Source organism: Palaemon carinicauda, unplaced genomic scaffold (genome assembly GCF_036898095.1).
Source record: "Palaemon carinicauda isolate YSFRI2023 unplaced genomic scaffold, ASM3689809v2 scaffold508, whole genome shotgun sequence".
NCBI lineage: Eukaryota > Metazoa > Arthropoda > Malacostraca > Decapoda > Palaemonidae > Palaemon > Palaemon carinicauda.
Window position 1 is genome coordinate 24,709 of NW_027171771.1, and position 14,774 is coordinate 39,482.

General features: G+C 37.9%; 1 protein-coding gene across 2 annotated transcripts in view; it reads left to right on the plus strand.

Moving 5' to 3' along the window:
- The first annotated feature begins 8,031 nt into the window (after positions 1 to 8,031).
- The window catches only part of LOC137637056 (aldo-keto reductase family 1 member B1-like), a 51,265-nt gene continuing 44,522 nt past the window's right edge, over positions 8,032 to 14,774 (plus strand). Inside the window, exon 1 of one of the 2 annotated variants that reach the window (XM_068369363.1) lies at positions 8,032 to 8,217. In XM_068369363.1, the coding sequence (XP_068225464.1) occupies positions 8,140 to 8,217 (78 nt within the window). In that variant the 5' untranslated portion in view covers positions 8,032 to 8,139. The remainder of the gene's footprint in view (positions 8,218 to 14,774) is intronic. The other variant, XM_068369362.1, reaches the window with a different exon arrangement.

The following is a 14,774-nucleotide window of genomic DNA, read 5'->3' on the forward strand; positions in this document are numbered from 1 at the left end:
AAAAAGTTATTTGAATTGAAGATATCCTATAGCAGAATGCTTGTTGATAAATACCAATCACACTTCCAGTATAAGAAAAGTCTAGGTTGGACTTATAAAACACGTACATCACATTGAAATATAGTCATTTTTACAGCTCAAGTTCTTGAACATTTAGATCTAATTTGTATTACATATCATTGGTACGTTGTCCTGGCAGATTTTATATATCTTCGCTTACTTTTTTAAACCAGTTTTGTATAAGTTTATATTTATATATTCATAGTTCTGTTTCCTCTTAAAGTGGGATTGTTTCGGTAAAGGTATCAGCAACTTTAAAGATTTTTTTATATGTTGTATTTACAAGTCATTAAATTATCATAGATATTTTTTCTAAAATTTGAATTTTTCAACTTTGGACTTTCTCATTACTCTTTCATATACAGCACAATACAATCAAACAAAGCATTTTCCAAACCGAAAATTCTTTTTTCTTTTACCCTGTGTATAGCAGGTCTTTCCGTAAGGGTACATAGGAAGAGTTTACATGTGTTTTCTTATTTACTGCATCCATATCCTCTGGATGAGACTTCTAAAGATGCCAGCTTGTAAAAAATACACACAAATTAAGAAATGGAGTTTCATTTCCCCTTTATAGTATTTGTATTTTTATGAATTCAGTATGGTATAATTGAAAGGTTCTTTTTAAAACATTTCCTGTTAAAGTTGAAAGTATTGTTTTGAAAAGATCAGACTGCTTACCACTTCTGTCTTTTTGTTTCTTCATTAAAGGAATGATCCATCCCTACATATGCAGTGTGCTGAAATGGAGATAAATCAATAACATCCATGAGAAGAGTATGGGAATGTTACAAACATTCCCATGAGAGTTGATGTAATGAATTGAGAGAGATATGGAACAAAATTCTCCTACCAGAACAATCCAAAAAAAGGGAAATAGTTCTTCAATATACCTTTTTTTATTTCATATGTAGCTTGTGTACAGGTATAACCAAATCCATATTTGTCTTAGTTCAGTTGTTATATTAGTGATAAATATGCTCATTATAGTAGACTTGTCAATATGAGATTTATGTGCACACGTCAATCGTAGAATATTACTCTCAATTCTGCATTATGTAATCATATTTGTATTTTTTACCTTCTTTTTCAGTCACAATAAAACTGAAACTTAAATTGGCCTGGGTTTAGAAATAGAAGACAGTGGCAGAGAATATGATATGAAATCTCCAGATTGGTGCCAGATCATTCATTTCTACCAACATTGAGAGTAGGATAGCTGATAACTTTTGAAAAACACTCCCTGGACATTTCAAGGTCAATTTTAAGCAAAATGGTATAGGACACTTCTCCAGTCAAGATAATGTATGCTATAAATTTTCAAGAAAGAAATACTTTAGTATGCATAATATAACAACTTTTTAAAAGGAGACTGAAGAATACAGTATTAATCATTTAAGTGTGCAATGTATCAGGAGTGATCACACCTAAAAGTGAAAATAGCTTCAAGGATTGTGGCGACCTAGCTCGTCGATGTCTCACGATCTGTAAGCCCCGAGTTCATACGTAAAATCATGACCTTCCTTACTATCCTATTGCCAAGTTTGTGACCTGTCATATTTTCTGAGTCATCAGCAGCCATTGCCTGGACCTAGCAGAGCTGGAGATGGGACTTGGCCACTGTATGCATGACAGACCACCCAAGAATTTATTATTTCTCCACAAGTATGCACTCAGCTCGCTTTATTATCAAATGGAGGCTAATTAATATTATACAATTATCACTTCATTAAGATTTTATAGGGAGTAGAATATTGGTAGATTTTATAAGAGCTTATGGGTCAACAGTTATTTCAGTAAGATGGCAAAGACGCATTAGAGATGGACATTTAAACAAAAGTATCAAGGTAGAACGTGTTGTCCGTTTGTGATTCTGTGTTCGTTATATTATACCCAGACTGATTTTAAAGATGCTGCTATTCGAAGGGTTATTCCATTATCTTGACCCCCCTGACATATGTCGGGTCTTAATTAGAATGGCATATGATAAATACAGACTAAACTATGCCGTCTTACTAGGCATATCGCTATACTTAATATGAGCTTGCCATATCCGTCTTTAGGACATTATTCGACACCCCCATGACCTTACTCTTGCCTCTGCCAATCATGAATGACCTTTAGTATCGAAATATCCTAAATATTTTTTCCTTAGAAGGAATTATATAGTGGAGATACGGTATTGTTTGTACTACTTTCTCCTTACAAAGCTACTATCAAGAAAATTGTAATCTGAATGTTAATTCTCCTAAAAAAAAGAAATTGTATCGTTGAAGTAAACTAGATTAATGTATGGTGGCTTGATTGCAGACACCCTTGAAAATAAGTAAAGTGAAACCTCTCGTAATGTGTAGAGCACAAGGAGTAATGAGGATCCCCAGGAAAGTATCTTGAATTTTAAAATTAAACCCAAGATACATTTTGAGTGTTCTTATCACCTGGAGAGCATGTAAGTTGGTTTATTTGGTTGAGAGAATCTGAAATATTGTATGAAAAAGAACAATGGACAATGAGGAACAGTAGGATAAACATGAAAGTAACAGGATGAAGACGCACACTATGGCTGAAGAAACTCTGAGAACCAAATCAGTATTAAACAATTAATGGGAGAGTTTAGGAGTAAATGAGAAAGGGATTTTGACGAAGGAAAAATCTATTTCTGGGTGAGGAACCTGTGTCGCCCAGTGAAATGTTCCTTAAAGCACCATTTCAAAGGTATAAATACTGCTAAATATACCAGAGAAAAAAGTTGCAGGGAATGCTAGGAATATATCCAGCTCGCTCACCCCTAAGAGGGTGTCGGTATTAAAACTGGGGCGAGTGATACCACTACCAGAGATCCCTTTCCAATAGTACACAGACCTAAATCAAGCATATGAGACATCCGACATGGTGATATGAAAGATGATGAGAATTTTCATGATTCTTGCGTTGATTGGTGAGAATATTCATGGAAATGTAGGAAATATAGTGTAGGTGCAAGTTTTTGGTATAGGAATAATGATAGGAAAAATACTATTTTTGGGGCTCAAGCCATGACGTCCTGATGGAAGGTTCCTTTAGTAGCTTCCCAAGGGTATATATGACTACAAAAAAAGTTTTTGGTATAGGAATAATGATAGGAAAAATACTATTTTTGGGGCTCAAGCCATGACGTCCTGATGGAAGGTTCCTTTAGTAGCTTCCCAAGGGTATATATGACTACAAAAAAAGTTTGTGGTATAGGAATAATGATAGGAAAAATACTATTTTTGGGGCTCAAGCCATGACGTCCTGATGGAAGGTTCCTTTAGTAGCTTCCCAAGGGTATATATGACTACAAAAAAAGTTTGTGGTATAGGAATAATGATAGGAAAAATACTATTTTTGGGGCTCAAGCCATGACGTCCTGATGGAAGGTTCCTTTAGTAGCTTCCCAAGGGTATATATGACTACAAAAAAAGTTTGTGGTATAGGAATAATGATAGGAAAAATACTATTTTTGGGGCTCAAGCCATGACGTCCTGATGGAAGGTTCCTTTAGTAGCTTCCCAAGGGTATATATGACTACAAAAAAAGTGCGGTATAGGAATAATGATAGGAAAAGTACTATTTTTGGGGCTAGAGCCATGACGTCCTGATGGAAGGTTCCTTTAGTAGCTTCCCAAGGGTATATATGACTACAAAAAAAGTTTGTGGTATAGGAATAATGATAGGAAAAATTAATTTTTTTGATGCTCTGCATGTTGTTAAGGAAAAGAACTGTTTATAAGCAAAGAAAATTAAAGGTTTATGTCAGAGAAAATCAAGATTAGGATTGTATATGGATGCCAAGAATATGGTTTAATGTGTCAGATAAGAGAATAGATGTTTCAATGCAAGTTTTAATTATTCTTTTATTATTCTATAAGTGAAAATAAGACGGAGAATACAGAGCCAATTGGAAATTAGTAAACTTGTTATATGATGTCACAGAGCTGATTGGCAATTTGGAATGTTCAAGAAGAAGGGGACCGCAAAGATAATTGGTATTCCCAAAGCTGATTGGCAATTTGGAAGGTAAAAGGATGACGTTACAGTGCTGGTTGCAATCTGTAAGGTTGAGGGATGAAGTTACATATGTAAGTGGCAATTTGAAAAGCTGGACAACGGTTACAAAGTTAATGGGTAATTTGGAAGGGTAGAGTAACAGGTCACTTACCTGATTGTACATTTGGAAAGTCCAAAGAGGGAGCCACTTGGCAGATGGCCAATTTGTATTTCAGAAGGAAGGGGTCACAGAGCAGCTTGGCAGTTTGTAATTATCAAGAAATGGATCATGGAACTGACGGGCAATTTTGAAGGTAAGTATGCAAAAGAGCTAATTTGCAATTTGAAGCTTCAAGCAGGGACTCATGAAGCTGTTTATTAGTTTGGAAATTCCAAAGAGTAGGCCACAACTAAAGGGCCATTTGGGAGGTTGATGCCTAGTATTGCAGAGCTGATTGACAATTTGGAAGGTTGAAGGCTAGGATTACAGAGCTCATTTACAATTTGCAAGGTTAAAAGCTAGGATTGTGGAGCTGATTGACAATTTGGAAGGTTGAAGACTAAGATTACAGAGCTGATTGACAATTTGGAAGGTTGAAGACCAAGATTACAGAGCTCATTGACAATTTGGAAGATTGAATGCTAAAATTGCAGAGCTCATTGGCAATTTAGAAGGTTGAAGGCTAATATTACAGAGCTCATTGGCAATATGGAAGGTTGAAGGCTATGATTTACAGAGCTCATTGACAAGTGGTTAGATAACGCTAGGATTACAGAGCTGATTGACAATTTGGAAGGTTGAATGCTAGGATTTACAGAGCTCATTGACAAGTGGGAAGATAATGCTAGGATTACAGAGATGATTGACAATTTGGAAGGACGAATGCTAGGATTTACAGAGCTGATTGGCCTTTTGGAAGCATAAAAGATGTGGTATCAGGTTGGTGGGCAATTAGAAAGGTTGGAGTAGCGGTTCACGGGGCTGGATGTCAGTTTGAAATATTCAAGAATGGGGCCATGGGTCTTAAGAGGAATTTGGAAGGTTGTAGAACTGATTGACAATTGGAAGGTTCAAGGAAGAGGCCACAGAACTGATGGGCAATTTGTAAGGACTGGATTACAGAGCTGGTTTACAATTTTGAAGGTTGAAGGAAGGAGTCATGGAGCTCATTGTCATATTGGAATGTTAAAGGAAGGAAGCCACAGAGCTCATAGGCAATTTGAAAGGTTCAAGGTGTCGTGCCTCATGGCGCTGATAGTCAGTTTGGAAAATATAAAAAGGAGAACCACCGAGTAAACTGGAAAGGTTGGAAGATGGTGTTACAGAGTTGATAAGGATTTTGGAAGAGTCGAGGATGGATTCACATAGCTGAATATATATATATATATATATATATATATATATATATATATATATATATATATATATATATATATATATATATATATATATATACATTATATATATATATATATATATATATATATATATATATATATATATATATATATATATATATATATATATATATATATACACGTTTCTGTTTCATTTGGGATTGTACCCTAGACTATTCAAATGAAAAGCAAGGTAGTAGACTATAATAATAATAATAAGAATAGGGAAGTGGGGAATATGGGGAAAGGAAGAGTACCCCTGGATACAATCCAGTTTATAGCTCAAAGGCAGGTACTCGGATGGGAAAGATTAAGGAAATAGGGAGAAAGAGAAGTACAGGAGAAGAATAAAAGAGAGGGGCAGACCCTCTTGCGATATTAGGGAATTGGTATTAATATTAGATAGTAGACTATATAATAAGCTTCCACGAGACATCCGAATGACTGAAGACATTGTGGCTTCCAAGAGGAAACTGAAGAATTTCTTATTATGTGAGTCGTTTGAAAGAGACGATTTAACAGTAAATGACTAATATGTGATATGAAATGTTGAATACTCTGAACGAACAAGATAAAATGACAGTAGAGGTCTTGTTATAGAGAGTGGGGTTCCCCTGCTGTATGGGACCGGAAAAGCAGCCGTCAGAGTGAAGTAAGTGGTAGTCAATCATGCCTTATTTGCAAGTGTACAAAGTTCAGTTAATTCGTTATCATATTACAGAAACTACTGTTTGTACTATAGTTTAGCACAAATCTACAGATAACAGGGTATCTGTTTTCGGTATTGTGAGAGCACACCAGAGATAAGGAGATAAAGTTATAAAGAAAATATATATTCTCTTTGCATCAGATCTGATAAAGTCCTTTAGTCTTATCTTCATATCTGGTAACGTTTTATGGTTAAATTTTGAATCCATTCCAAAAAGTCCCTTACAGTATTTTAATAAAACTACAAAACAACAGTTTTATTAACACTTGCAAATGAGTTGGTGAAGGAATCTTAAACTACTGTATGTATATCAACTCTATTAAGACACTAGAATTTCTGTACAATTGAACTAGATTGTCATATTTCTACAAGTATTCAAAAAATATAATCTTTCTCGTGTGACGTTTTACCTTGCTTAATATATGCACTTGAACATCATGCGTGGTAAATACTAGCCTCCATGCTAGTACAGTGGTAACATGTTCGCCTAGTATTAGCATGACATCAGATCGATCCTACCCATAAATGAGAGTTTAAGCTGTTTACTGGGAGGCCACTGTTGTGGTTGGACAACACAGTTGGGGCGGGGTTTCCCGGCTAACATTCTAGTGAACTTCTATTCAGATAAAACTGTTACTGAAACCAGAAACCTTTAACCTTTAATATCACAAATCCCATACTTTCATGCACCAATTTCTGGTTCAGTACACACCATTATAAGGTATTCATATACGTATAAAGGCTACTACTGTGTTTAATGTCAACTGTAAGAGAAATGGGTGTATTGATCAATATATTTTATTTATAACCGGGCTAACACGTCTTGTTCACCCTACTCGTATAAGAATACCGGGAAATTCGAACCTTAAATTTACTTTACTTTGATATTATTATTAATTTTAAGGCATCCAATGGGAGCTGTTCGTGATATATTAATTTTAAACCCTGGATTCTTATCCTGATTATTATTATTATTATTATTATTATTATTATTATTATTATTATTATTATTATTATTATTATTATTACAACCCTAGTTGCAAAAGCAGGATGCTACAAGTCCCAAGGGCTCCAACAGGGAAAAATAGTCCAGCGAGGAAAGGAAATAAACTACAAGGGAGATAATGAAGGATCACGATGAAATATTTTAAGAACAGTATCACCAATGAAATAGACGTTTCGTATATGAACTATGAAATTTAAATAAACAAGAAGAAAAAAAGATACAATAGTATGCAGCGCTCGAGGGACTCACTGAGTGGTAATTTTATTCCCAAGGACATATTCAACTCTTAGTTATGTCCAACCGTCTGCCTGTCCAAGATTGGATGGATATCAATTTTCAGCATCATCAACAGAATTAATAAAGTTATGAAATATGTTTTGGGATGAGATAACACATGCAGAGATAAAAGACGAACCGGTAAAATTGTCTTATCTAAAGAATACTTTTAATTATAGTGAAAATGATTTACAAGAGCAAATGTCTATTTTGCCTAATTATAAAGTTAAAATCTATATGAAATTACAAACAATAATTTTGTGAAATATAAACCCAAAAGGAATTCAGGGGCGGTGCTATGAAGGCACGGCCAGAATTTAAGACAACAGCATAGATGTGTTGTCAATTGTTATGGTTGCAGTTAACTATTTATTATTCTCGATTCTTTTATGATAATACATTGCAAATTAATATGAAATTTACCATTTAATTGCGAAATTTATTATAAAGTAATTTTTAAAGTTATTTTGTTTATGCTTTATGTTAATTCTTGAAAATTAAATGAAAAATAATACGAGTTGGCAACTATGGAAGTATCGCTTGCAGCTGTAAATATCGTTAGATCGCTCACTCGCTCAGTCGCTCTTGACACATCACAAAGTGTACACTTACATACGTGATCCGCCTCTCCAACTGAACTTCAGATTATAAATCACTACAGCATTTTGTATCAAATTCAGAAATGTCTGCCCCTGACGTTCCATACTTGACCTTCAACAATGGCCATAAAGTTCCAGCCTTTGGTCTTGGCACATGGAAGGTAAGTTTTTTTTTCTTTTTTTGACAATCGTAGACCTGTCATTTAGTTGTGCTTTTTAGATTGTCATTACCGGCGCCGGCTTGATTTTGTAATATTTGGTATAAATGAGTAATAACATGTCATTAAGTAATAGTCGCTTCCAGGAATGGTCATAAAGTTCCAGCCTTTGACCTTGAAAGGTATGTCTACCTTTTAATTTAAACAGTTGTGAACCAATCATTTATTGGTGTTACTTACCGGGATTGTTTGACGGAAGTTTGGTGAACCTGTAATACAGTAAAACTTTACCAAAGGAAAAAGCCGTCTAATAGTAGGAAAGTTTTCCTCGTCCGTAACTATAATGAAATCCTGGTTATCCTATCCCAATTAATAAAGGCACGGCTTGTAGGTTAGGTTAGGTTAGGTGAGGAACCTTAAGTTAAATGATGTCCTATGCACGGGGGAGGTCCTGTCCGTTGTTATACAAAAGCTGCAATTTTTTGGTTACAGTTTATAAAATAAGTAAATGAAGTTGAACATACCCTTACTTACTTTATTTGCAGCTTTTGTATAACGACGGACAGGACCTCCGTCGTGTATAGGGCATCTCCTAACCTAAACTTCCCCACCTAACCTAACCTACAGGTCGTGTCCTAACTGGGAAAGGATCACCTCGGGTTTTATTATAGTTACGGACGAGGAAAACATTCTTGCTATAAGACAGCTTGTTCCTTTTTCCTGTGTCACTTCATACCATAGTCAGCTCGTTTCCAGGTTGTCCGGTGTGACGGTCTGAACGATCCCCCGGTCTCAGAATTCTCCTTGACATTGTATAATGGTTCTTTTCCGCCATTAGCTCGCTTCACTCGCATGAAAATAAAACATCAAGCTCGTATGTACTGGCAAGTGGTAATGTTGAGCTGCGCACGCTAACATTACAGGAAAATAAAACATCAACCTCGTATGCACTGGCAAACGGCAATGTTCGCACATGCGCAGAATATCAAGGAGTATTCTGAGACCGGGGGATCGTTCAGACCGTCATACCGGCATTGTATAGGTGGTTAAGTCACCGAATTTTGTCGGGCAAAATACTCGTCCACTTGGCTAACGCCTGTAACGCAGCCTGTTCCGAAACATGTACCGCTTGCCAGAACAGATAAACAATTATGCAATGTTTAGTTGCGAGTGAAGTGAGCTACAGCTTAGCAAAGACCTGTTAGTTAATAATTAGGGTTAATGAGCGTTAGTTCATTAATCAACGTACTCGTAAATAATAGCATTACATTAACACCTATACCATATTGATTTTTCTTCTTATTTTATATTTTCACGTCAAGTTCCAACTTGGATGTTCCTAATACTGGTGCGCATCAGTTATGTTCCCCTCATATAAATATAATATAGGATCAGCTCTTAAGTTCTTATGGATATACTCTCTAGGGTAACAGCCATTTTCTGCATTGCAATTTTGGGTATGTAGTGACTTTGAAACTCCTTACCCAACTGGGGGTGAACCCCTTGCAGCTCCTCTTATACTGCCAAATTCTTGGTGATATGGTTGAAAATAAGGGAGTCATAGGGAATACCAGTCATCGTACATGCACACCTTCATTCAACCTACAGTGTACTTTATTCAGCCTTCTCCAGGTTACTTTATTCAACCTTCCCCTATTTACTTTATTCATCCTACCCTAATATACGTTATTCAACCTTCTCCTATTTACTTTATTCAACCTACCCTAATATACGTTATTCAACCTTCTCCTATTTACTTTATTCAACCTACCCTAATATACTTTATTCAACCTTCCCCTATTTACTTTATTCAACCTTCCCTAACATACTTTATTCAACCTTCCCTAACATACGTTATTCAACCTTCCCTAACATACTTTATTCAACCTACCCTAATATACGTTATTCAACCTTCCCCAACATACTGTATTCAACCTTCCCCAACATACTGTATTCAACCTTCCCCAACATACTGTATTCAACCTTCCCCAACATACTGTATTCAACCTTCTCTATCGTACTTCATTCAACCTTCCCTAACTTACTTTATTCATCCTTCCCTAACTTACTTTATTTACCCTACCCCATCTTTTTTTCAACCTTACCCTACCCTTACTTACTTTACCTTTACCTATATGGTGTATCCAGCATGCCACAAAATCCCCGAAGAACTTATAGTACTGTAGCCCACCATAGATGTTTCTTATTTTAAGTCACTATTAGGCAGGTGACTGAATAACTTCTTATCTCATGGGCATCTTTTTATATAGTTTATTGGGAATTTATGCCATCTGTATTTAGTTTGTGCATTTTAAAGTGGTTAGTTCCTAATAGGCTTCTGTAGTATATGTTACTGAAATTTTGACTTCTTATAGTTTAGCTTGTGACCTAGACCTATATTGAAAAGTAATAGGGTGTTATTTTTTCATCGGTAATTAATTGTAAATAAGGCGTACCAGTACTGTACCTTGGCTTAGGTTAGGTTGCATCCCTGAATTTACCGATAAATAGTTTTGTGTTTTCCCCTGGTCTAAAACTTCAAATTCCCATACTGGTCCCCCTTTCTTTTTATTTGTTGGTGGTTCTTTATTGTTGAAACTAAAATTTTCCAATAGAAATTTAGATCAGATTCAATCAAAACACACCAGTATGCAGGTATTGTTTGACCCTATTTCATCCCAGGTCTAAACAAAATTTACCAAATAATGTATAGCTAAGGTAACTGACACACTTAAAGGTTATTACCTCTGCCAACGAAGTTGAAAGGAGGTTATGTTTTATCCCCTGTTTGTGTGTTTGTTTGTGAATAGCTTCTTGGCTACAATTTTTATCGTAGAGTAATGAAACTTGCAGGGATTAACTGTTATGTAAAAAGCTGGAAATGATTAAATTTAGTCAAAGGTCAAGCAAAATGTCCAATTCACGTAATCAGCCGTAAGTTTCGACATCTTTGTCACAGAGACTTTAGGTTTGGTTCATATTTGAATGCATGAAAATCCACGCCAATTACTACATGTTAAGGTCAGAGGTCAAGCAAATGGTTGAGAAATAAGCTGTCGTGGCGGAGGTCTGCGCTCTGAATGCCCTTCTAGTTTATATAGTAATGGCTTTGCTGTTATTCTTCATTTGCTCCCTCTGCTATGTTTTGTGAAATTCAAAAGCTCACAATGCTATGATGGTGTAAATCAAACCATTGATTTCATCTTCAACTCCTAACATCTCCGAATTTCTAGCCCTGTATTTAACCCCGGTTCCGGCTTCCAAACTCTTTAACTTTTACTTCATTATATAACTGCATGATTTGGCCCCAGTCACACCTCGGGGCGAAATGGCCTCCCTGGGACTAGGGTTGTGACGTATAGCTAAAGTCCATTGGTTAGTCATACCGCCGATTTTATGTTCATAATTAGGATAATTTGATTGTTTCTTTCTTAGGTTATATAGGTTCAATAGGCGTAAATTTAGAGTACAGTATTTGTACCATACACAAAATAAATTATTATATTAAAACCTTTGAGTTTTAAAACTAAGAAAGCAGAATTTAGTCATTATCATTTAACTTAGGCATATGCTGTAAAAAATGTAAAACCTATCTTTTTTTTAAAGGTTTTATTATGGTTTTAACTTATTTTAGTACAGTGGCTTAGCAGACCAATTGTTCAAATTGGTCTAAAAGCACCAAAATTGGCACACATGTAGATTAATATATTCTAAACATTTTTGGATATGGAGGCATTCAAGATTAGCCCTTAGGAAGATATGGCGGCCATTGTTCAAAATGGCCGCCATTTAACATTAGCGTCATTACATAGACTTCATTATGTGTCGTTAGTTTGGTGCTAGATGGGCCAAAATTCCCTCTTTTTACATCAGAATTAACATCAATAAATGTTTAACAGATATTTAGATGAATCTTCTCAAAAATGGCCCCCAAACTGGCCGCCATTTTGTGGAAAAAGTGGACATTTGATGAAGATTTCAATACTCAATGGCATAATACCTCTAATAACCAGTACCTGATTTCAGGAACACACTTTAATTGCTCAAGTTGCTTTTTTATTTCAAATTGCTGGCAAAATTGCTAGTCAAAATAATACACAGAGTACGGGAAGTTTACAGTATGGTCAGATTGTAGTTATATAGTCGACCAAAAGCCCAGTCTCTAGGCACAGTACTTGTGTAATCCTGCAGTACATACATGTAATACAATAACGTAGATTTTGCCACACTATGTTAATTATGATTCCGAACTTTTCAAATCTGGTCACCAGAATTATGAATGTCTACAGATCATAATGTTGGTTAGCAAGTTTTCTGTCCCAATCTACTGGCATTCGCCTTCACAGAAACATAGACCAGTGCATTGCAGTGAAGCGTTCTTGCACTTGCAGCGGTTTTTGCAGCCTTTCTTGCATCCGCAAGACACCAGCTCATAGCAGGCCTTGGATGCCTCAGGGAGTCTGGTCCAGAGTGGTGTGTAGAGCCCATCATCACTCCGATGCCAGCCCCAGTCTGTTGGTGGAGGGAGCACGGGCGTTGGTACCAATGCCTGGCCCCAGACATGACCACCCTGAAGGGCAGATCTCTTCACATGCTGCTCCAGAGCAGCGTAGGTTGGCGGGATGTTCTGAACAGAGTTCGTCTTTGCAAAGAGCTGCTTTCTCGCCTTGTTGACGTCCTTGCATTTGCTTGTGCGGTCATACAGGAGTATGACAAACCTCTCGATGACATGCATTGTATCCTCTTGGATGCTTGTGGGTGCATTTGCCAGACTCAGCAGGGCATCAGTGAGTTCTGGCAGCGTGTTCCATGTTGCCCAGGCAGATTTCTTCCCATGTCCGACGAAGGCTGACACAGTATCACACCCTGTGATGGCATGGAACATTGGAAGAGCACATGCCTTCTCTGGACCAAGGGAGGAAGCTATTTCATGGGCTGCAATGTAGCGGTAGTTCTTGCCTGTCCCAAAGGCTACCCAGAGTTCGTCTCCAGCTGGTAGTTTCTGGACTACCATCACTGCTAGGACCACGACGTCACTGTCTACTGTTCGAACCTGTATCTGGTGGTGACCATGTTGTGCAGCATGTGCTACATGTAGCATCATGCGGGTGTCTGCCTCTTCTTGGTTGCATGGTGCGAGTGAGTTGACATCCTCTTGCTGTGGAACACAGATCACCTGCTCCCCATCAGTGACGACCAGTTCCTTGCCTTCTTCTTGAAAGGACTCTGCAAGCATGGTGGAGAGGTAGCTGAAGAGCTCCACTTTGTTGCTATCAACTCGCAGGAAACTTTGCCAATTTCCTGGTATGACTGCTGAGTCGACAACACGCCGACGTACTCCCTTTCCACGCTGTTCTCTGGTTGATGCCTTCAGGGAATCTGCTCTGTAGCTGTCCCACACAAGGTCAAGATGTGATACATGTTGGAAACGTTGTACAACGTATGGGATGAACACTTGCTGTGCATATTCCTCGAACGTGTTGGCAGTACCCGGCTTCAACATCTGTACGATTACTGCTCCATCGAGGACAACAGCAGTGACAGTAGGAGCTTCAAACTGAGGCTCAGCATGGCCTTCAAGGCACACCAGCAAGTCACTCTTGCTCCCTAGGTACAGTCTCCCTCCGTCAGATAAAGCTGGAGGGCATTGCTGATTTTCATGCCTGAAGAACTCTTCTAGATTCCCATCACGGGTCTGGCAGCCGATATATAATCGTGCGAAGAGCGCAACATCATTCTTCAGAGATTTGACCTGTTCTTTTCCTTTGGGTATATTGGGTCCTCTCTTGGTCGCAAACAGTGGTAGCTTGTTCCGGTGGATTGCCACCTCAATGGACTTGGTTCTGTCCACGATGCATTCCTTTGAGAATGCTTCAAACTGGTCTTGGCCAATCTGCTTGGCGTTACGGACTGTTTCTATGACTGCAGGGTCTGCGATCTCCTTTGTGTCGAGCACCAGCAAGTCCTGACTGTCCTCCTCGAAAGGGTTGCCCAGCTCTTCAATGACGGCCACGAGTGAGCGCACATCTCTGGCAAAAGTGTTCTGCACACTTGGTGTCTCTTCGTGGTGACGTGTCTCCTCTTGATCGTGTGGATGCAGATTGAAGTCGTCAAATTCCACAATCACTCTAGCAACCTCCGGTCCGGCAACCATCCAGCGCCTTCGTAGCATTGTGTTATTGTATTTGAGCATACATGTTTTATGCCACTTGGCCTGGTGGGCAACCATTGTCGCCTCAACACCTTGTCCTTCATCTAGTCTCTGTAACTGAACAGTTCTTGGCAGTTCTCCGAGTTCATCAAATTTGACCAAGTTTGCAGCCATTGTCGTGTATCCACTCCCAGGGTCTCGGCGTTTAGACAGTACTGGGCAGACAAGTGACTCTGTTGTCTCCTCTTGACATACAAGACACAGCTTCCAGTTTGTCTCAGGAGGTGTTGTGGGAGTACGTTGCTCAAAAGTATCGACCAGTTGGAACTTCTTTGCCATGGCTGCAGTCTGGAACAACGCGTCTCTGATGTCAGGTGGTGCTGCTGCTGCCTCACCTGCAAAGACACAA